This window comes from Eurytemora carolleeae, unplaced genomic scaffold (assembly GCF_000591075.1).
Source record: "Eurytemora carolleeae unplaced genomic scaffold, Eaff_2.0 scaffold376, whole genome shotgun sequence".
Lineage (NCBI taxonomy): Eukaryota > Metazoa > Arthropoda > Copepoda > Calanoida > Temoridae > Eurytemora > Eurytemora carolleeae.
This window is the reverse complement of record NW_019396529.1, coordinates 197,181-203,180: the sequence shown is the minus strand read 5'-3', so window position 1 is coordinate 203,180 and position 6,000 is coordinate 197,181. Positions and strand designations below refer to the sequence as shown.

General features: G+C 30.4%; 1 protein-coding gene across 1 annotated transcript in view; it reads right to left on the bottom strand.

Annotated features, from left to right (window-relative positions):
• LOC111704918 (copper-transporting ATPase 2) overlaps positions 1-6,000 on the bottom strand; it is a 33,942-nt gene that overhangs the window by 6,670 nt on the left and 21,272 nt on the right. The window contains exons 28-41 of the mRNA XM_023477305.1: positions 5,707-5,811; positions 5,247-5,380; positions 5,038-5,136; positions 4,888-4,944; positions 4,777-4,821; positions 4,461-4,517; positions 3,465-3,526; positions 3,021-3,086; positions 2,215-2,290; positions 2,120-2,174; positions 1,905-1,975; positions 1,489-1,555; positions 1,390-1,421; positions 931-975 (exon numbers count right to left, since the gene is read on the bottom strand). Of these exons, the coding sequence (XP_023333073.1) occupies positions 931-975; positions 1,390-1,421; positions 1,489-1,555; positions 1,905-1,975; positions 2,120-2,174; positions 2,215-2,290; positions 3,021-3,086; positions 3,465-3,526; positions 4,461-4,517; positions 4,777-4,821; positions 4,888-4,944; positions 5,038-5,136; positions 5,247-5,380; positions 5,707-5,811 (971 nt within the window). The remainder of the gene's footprint in view (positions 1-930; positions 976-1,389; positions 1,422-1,488; positions 1,556-1,904; positions 1,976-2,119; positions 2,175-2,214; positions 2,291-3,020; positions 3,087-3,464; positions 3,527-4,460; positions 4,518-4,776; positions 4,822-4,887; positions 4,945-5,037; positions 5,137-5,246; positions 5,381-5,706; positions 5,812-6,000) is intronic.

Genomic DNA, 6,000 nt, shown 5'->3' with positions numbered 1-6,000 from the left:
TTAAATACCGTTTATATATATATATATATCTATATCTTTTTAACAGAGCTGCTGGAGAAGAGAGAGGGGGGGGTATCTACAGGAACCCCATTCTATTTAGGTTTAAATACCGTTTATATATATATATATATCTATATCTTTTTAACAGAGCTGTTGGAGAAGAGAGGGGGGGGGGTATCTACAGGAACCCCATTCTATTTAGGTTTAAATACCGTTTATATATATATATCTATCTATATCTGTTAATACCAGATATTAATTGGTAAGAGAACACAATATAATATAAATACTGAATAAATTAGATGAAAAAGAAACCTATCATATGTAAATAGATCTGTACAGAGATAATATCTTCTGAAAGAAAAAATATATTTCTCAATAACATATTTTCCCTTCCATTAATTTTCATTTTCTGTCCAGTTCCTTATTTTTTTCTTGTTTCAAAACTTGGGTTTACAGCGAACGAAACTTTCGCGAAAAAACGCAAAAATGTTTATTAGGATTTCGCAATTTTTTTTAGCGACACTTCGCATTTTTTCGCGAAAATGAACTTTGTGAAAGGAAGCGAAAACGATGCTGAATTTCATGACCAAAACAAAATATGGGACAATTTCGGTTTCCCAGACAAAAAATTTTACCCAAAAACATCTCTTGATTGTACCTCCTTGAAAAGTCTTGATTTTTAAGACATTGAAATTTCGAGGAGTTTTTGCCACAAACTCAAATTTTCCAATATCTATATATTTGCAACCCATTGTCGTAGATCTAAGATATTTCAAACTATGAATTCTGATTGATCAAAAATGTTTGAAATATCAAAGCTTAACACCATTTGGTTGCTAAGATTAGAAAATTTGAATTCCCTCAAAGATTTTTTTAGAAAATATATATTTCCTTTAAAAAATCAATATTATTTGCTTGTTTTTGTACCTGTTAAAAGAATGACCTCTAATCCCTGCTGTTTCAGTGTATAAACTAAAAATATACATTTTTAAATTATTTTTTATTTCAATCAACTTTTCAATGAGACTCTCTCGACATGTTTTCAATTGACAGAGTTACAACGGTATCCTCAAACTTGTTTAAGCAAAAGGAGGAGACAAGGAGGAAAATTAACATAATCTAGTTTTTTCAAGTTTTTTTTTAATCCCGAGTTTCTCTTTCTCATAGTTCACTACTCAGTACTCCCCCACGGCAAACTGAAGTTAATTTACGTTTGATTAAACACTGACATGTTTTCACTACTCAGTACTCCTTTGATATTTTTTGGCCTTTTTAACACACAGTTACTTGAAAAAAGCCAATATTATTGATTTAAGGATAAACAAAAGTCAAAATTTTGTCATGGTTTCCCCCTCACGGCCCACCCCACTCCTCAAAAAAAGGAATTTGTTCCTGCAGTTCGTCCATATTCCTCTTCTCTAGAAAAGATAAAAAATTAGAAATTTTGTTTTCTCGAGTTTTTTGTCAGAAAATTTTAAACCAGACCTGAACATTTTCTTCTCCACTGAAATCTCAACTTCGATACCATTTCTTCTCATCCATTCACGATTCCCTCAAACAAAATAAAAAAATAAGAATAAACCTGTCTTCAAAAAAAATCAATGAACTGAATGTTTCATTTATTGGATTTCTTGTAAGTTTCTCGAAATCTAATTAGGTTGTATAACTAACCGTTTCCTAGACTATATCCAGAAAAAGGTAAAAAGAGAAAAAACAACTAAGTTTTACTTTAGATATACAAATAGAAAAGGGTACAAAAATAAAAAAGAAAAATGCTGATATTCGAAAAAAGATTTGTGTATTTGTGTTTACCGAAAAAAAGACATATTAAAAAAAGGTTTTTTGTTGAAAAAAAAACAAATAAAAGTTTAATTAACAATTTTTTTTTTTTTAATTTTTACCGATAAAGACAATTGGATCCGTTTTTTCAGCCTCTAAACCTCGACTTGACAAATCAGACTCTTTTACCAAACTAAAAAAATGCTTTAAAACGGTTTATTTTAGATTTATTTTATTATTTTAAAAGATTTATTTACGTTTTTATATTTTTTATGAAACGATAAGTGATATCTTTAATAATTTGAGGTAATTATTTAAAATTTATGTTTTGTATAACCTGACATCAATTTCTGTATCTGCTATTGTAAACTGCTTATCAAATCCTCGTGTTCTTTTGTTAACAATTATTATAGTTCTTGGAAAAATAATAATTGGATGAAGCATATTCTTGTAATATCTTGGAATTTCTGGCAATATCGAGAATTCCAGATATATGAGATATTCGAACCTTAAACACAAGAAGAATATAAAATACTTGGCTGTGTAATGACGCTTGGCGCTCCTTTTTATAATAATTATCATAAAATTCTGTTGCTGATCTAACTGCAAACCTTTTTGACTTACGACATAGTTCAATCTGTTTAGGATCTGGTTCAAACTGTTTAGGATCTGGTTCAAACTATTTAGGATCTGGTTCAAACTATTTAGGATCTGGTTCAAACTGTTTAGAATTTGGTTCAAACTGTTTAGGACCTGGTTCAAACTGCTTAGGACCTGGTTCAAACTGTTTAGGATCTGGTTCAAACCGTTTAGGATCTGGTTCAAACCGTTTAGAACCTGGTTCAAACTGTTTAGGATCTGGATCAAACTGTTTAGGATGTAAAGGACCTGGTTCTAAGTAATTTGTACCTGCTATAAACCGCTTAGTAACTGATTAAAACCGTTTAGGACCTGGTTATCACTGTTTTGGACATGATTTTAACTGTTTAGGTCCTGGTTCTAACTATTTAGGACCTGCTTCAAATCGTTTAGGTCCTGGTTCTAACTGTTAACGACCTGGTATTTAAGACCTAAATCCGTCATTAGAATTCTAAAATCCGGATTTCACCATCCGGGATCTGGTCTCTAGCATCTTTGGCGACAAAATGTTTACTACAAATATTTTATTTTTATTCTTTTATCGGTAGAAATACAATCAACTAACATCCAACAATTTGTTAGATATGAAATAATTCTACCTTGAGTCCGCACCCTGGAACAGATTGAAACTCATTTGCTTTTCCTAACATCTCCTTCCCAAATACCTGAAATCATTGGTGAGTATTTTGCGAATTTTGCATTACTAATTTCACGAATAATATTCTTATTCTTAATATTTTTGACAGAGTTCAGATGTTTAAATATAATTAAATATAATAATGATATTGCTGTATTTTCTAGTTAATTTCCCATAAAGGATTATCATTATCATTTATTCCCTAGGGGAGGGGTTAAAATAAATCTAATTTTCTCTAGGTTCTCTAATGTGATTAAAAAATATAAATGTGCTGACGCTTTGTTAACTGAACTCATTGTCCATCATGGTATTGTGTAGTGAGGGGGGGGGGGGGTAAAATAAATCTAATTATCTCTTGGTTCTCTGAAAATAAATTTCTTAATTTTTAAAATATTTCTCTCCTCACCTTTTGAACATATTTGACAATAGCTGTCCCCAAAGGATGCTCGCTTGAGCTCTCAGCAGTTCCTTAAAAACATTCTTCTGCAAAGGATTGTTCACCAATTTAACCAGAAAACTATGGAATAGGAAGTGGACTTTTGAAATCAAGTTATGACTTTTAAATTTAAGTTATGACTTTTAATCTCAAGTTATGACTTTTAAACTCAAGTTATGACTTTTAAACTCAATTTATGACTTTTAAACTCAAGTTATGACTTTTAAACTCAAGTTATGACTTTTAAACTCAAGTTATGACTTTTAAACTCAAGTTATGACTTTAAAACTCAAGTTATGACTTTTAAACTCAAGTTATGACTTTAAATAGTAAAATGAATATGAGACACTTTAATATTGGTTCAATGTCGTCTTCCTATTCTACAGTTTTCTGGTTTTCATTGTATGTTACCCTAATTTTGAAATGAAATCAATGACTAATTCCTTTAAATGGATTGTAAAAGTGATTGTAGCGACCCATCAATTTAATAGTTTTTTAACCCATGTTTGATAATAATGACATAGAATGTAGAATTATTTTTTTTTAGGTGAAAATATTTAATTTTGTAACCGCATGATTTCTGTTAAAGGGACTGTGAGCGAAGATGGCAATACCCGTTTCACGACAATTCTCTTAAAAGCTTTCTATGATTAAGTATGAATTAGAAATTCATGTTGTATTGAAAAAATCTTATTTTCAATTGTGGTTTCTCTACAAAAGTGACTTGCACATTTCTCAACAATTAAACATTTTTAAACCTAGGAAAACGACAATATCATCCTCATTATTGCTCAGGTAAAGGTTTTAAGGTTACCGTTGTAAATAAGGCATTCAAGTAAAAATAAGTTACCAATGGCAGTTAATAACAATATTTCTGTCTATTAAAAAAAATCCGTTCTTTATATAAGGGCATATTACCAAAGATTGTCTATATTTCTGTCAAAACAAAATATAACAAAATATTACCAATGGCTGCTAACAAAGTAGCAAACGATTCTGCTAGGTCTATGCATAGCTCCTTCACTAAAATTAATCATTCAAATAATACTCAATAATAAAATTTAACTTCTTAAAAAATCCAAATTTTTGGGCGTCTTTTAAATTATCATCTCAAAAGATTGCAAAATATGAGTGTTTCTTATAAAGCATTGTTAAATAAAATCAAATTCAAGAAACCCTCAATTTGCTTGATTTTTTTTACATATTTTTTAACCGCCCAGTTTTAATCTAAACCTAACAGAACATAATGTCTTTCGGCAAAAAAATTATTAAACAAGATTGCCTAATACAATTCTGGCCACCATTGGAACACCGTAGGTAATGGTTCCTAAAAATAAAAGAAATTCTGAATAAACTAGCAAATAAACATTTTTAATTTTAAATATTTTCTTTCCTGTTTTATCGAAGACGACAGTTTTTACTTTGTGGGCATTCTCCAGTGGTTCTGCACCTGAGAACAAAAAGTAGAGAAAAGTTTGTCCTTAAAATTTTGAAATATATTTTCTAATCCCAAATTTATTTATGATAATCTAATATTTCATACCTTTGATTAGAATTCCATTAATGGCCCCAACCCCAGTCCCAACCATCACAGCAGTAGGAGTAGCTAGACCAAGCGCACAGGGACATGCTATTGCCAATACTGAAAAAAATATAAAAAAAATACTTAATTGGCACTTTAACTCATATTAAATAATAATAATTATAAGAAGAAGAAAATTATATTGCTAAAATATCGATCTGAAAAAAAACCTGTCAGAGCCATTCTGAAAGCAAATTGCCAAACCAGTTCTTGAGCGCTGTACATATTACGTTCCATGTCAGAAACTGGCAGAGAACCCGGCCTCACGTAGCCAACTACCAGCCAGCAGGTCAGTGTTACCAAGCTGTTGAGAATTGAGATTTAGGAGATTTTACAGTCTGAGGTTATTTTCAAAGGAACTAAGTTCTTGCCACATAATGCCACAAACTTAAATTTTCTAATCCCTATATCTTCACAAAACTATTTGATCCAACAGAATTTATTGTTTCAAATATCAAAGGTGTATAATATTGGGTTGTAAAAATATAGAGTTTCAAAAACAAGAGTTTGTTGCAAGAACTCAGTTCCTTTAGGTATGTTTTAAAAAGGGATTAAAAACAATTAATGTTCCAAATAAATTCTTGTTGAAAATGTTCCTAAAATTGTTTATAAATATGTGGAAACAATGACCTGACTGATACTACAATAGGTACAAAGTATCCAGCAATAGTATCCGCTAACTGCTGGATTGGAGCCTTGCTAGTCTGGGCTTCCTCAACCAACTTCACAATCTGACTGTATATGTAAAATGAATTTGTATTTATTTCCCAGAATATACTCCCCTTGCATTGGATGGAAGGGCAGGGGTTAAATGCTTTTGGGAAAATGTAAAAATTGACTTTTATTATGAATTAACTGAATTGTATCAGGTCTTCAGCCTTACATGAAATTACCAAAAAAATTAAATTACTTAAAAAATGAATG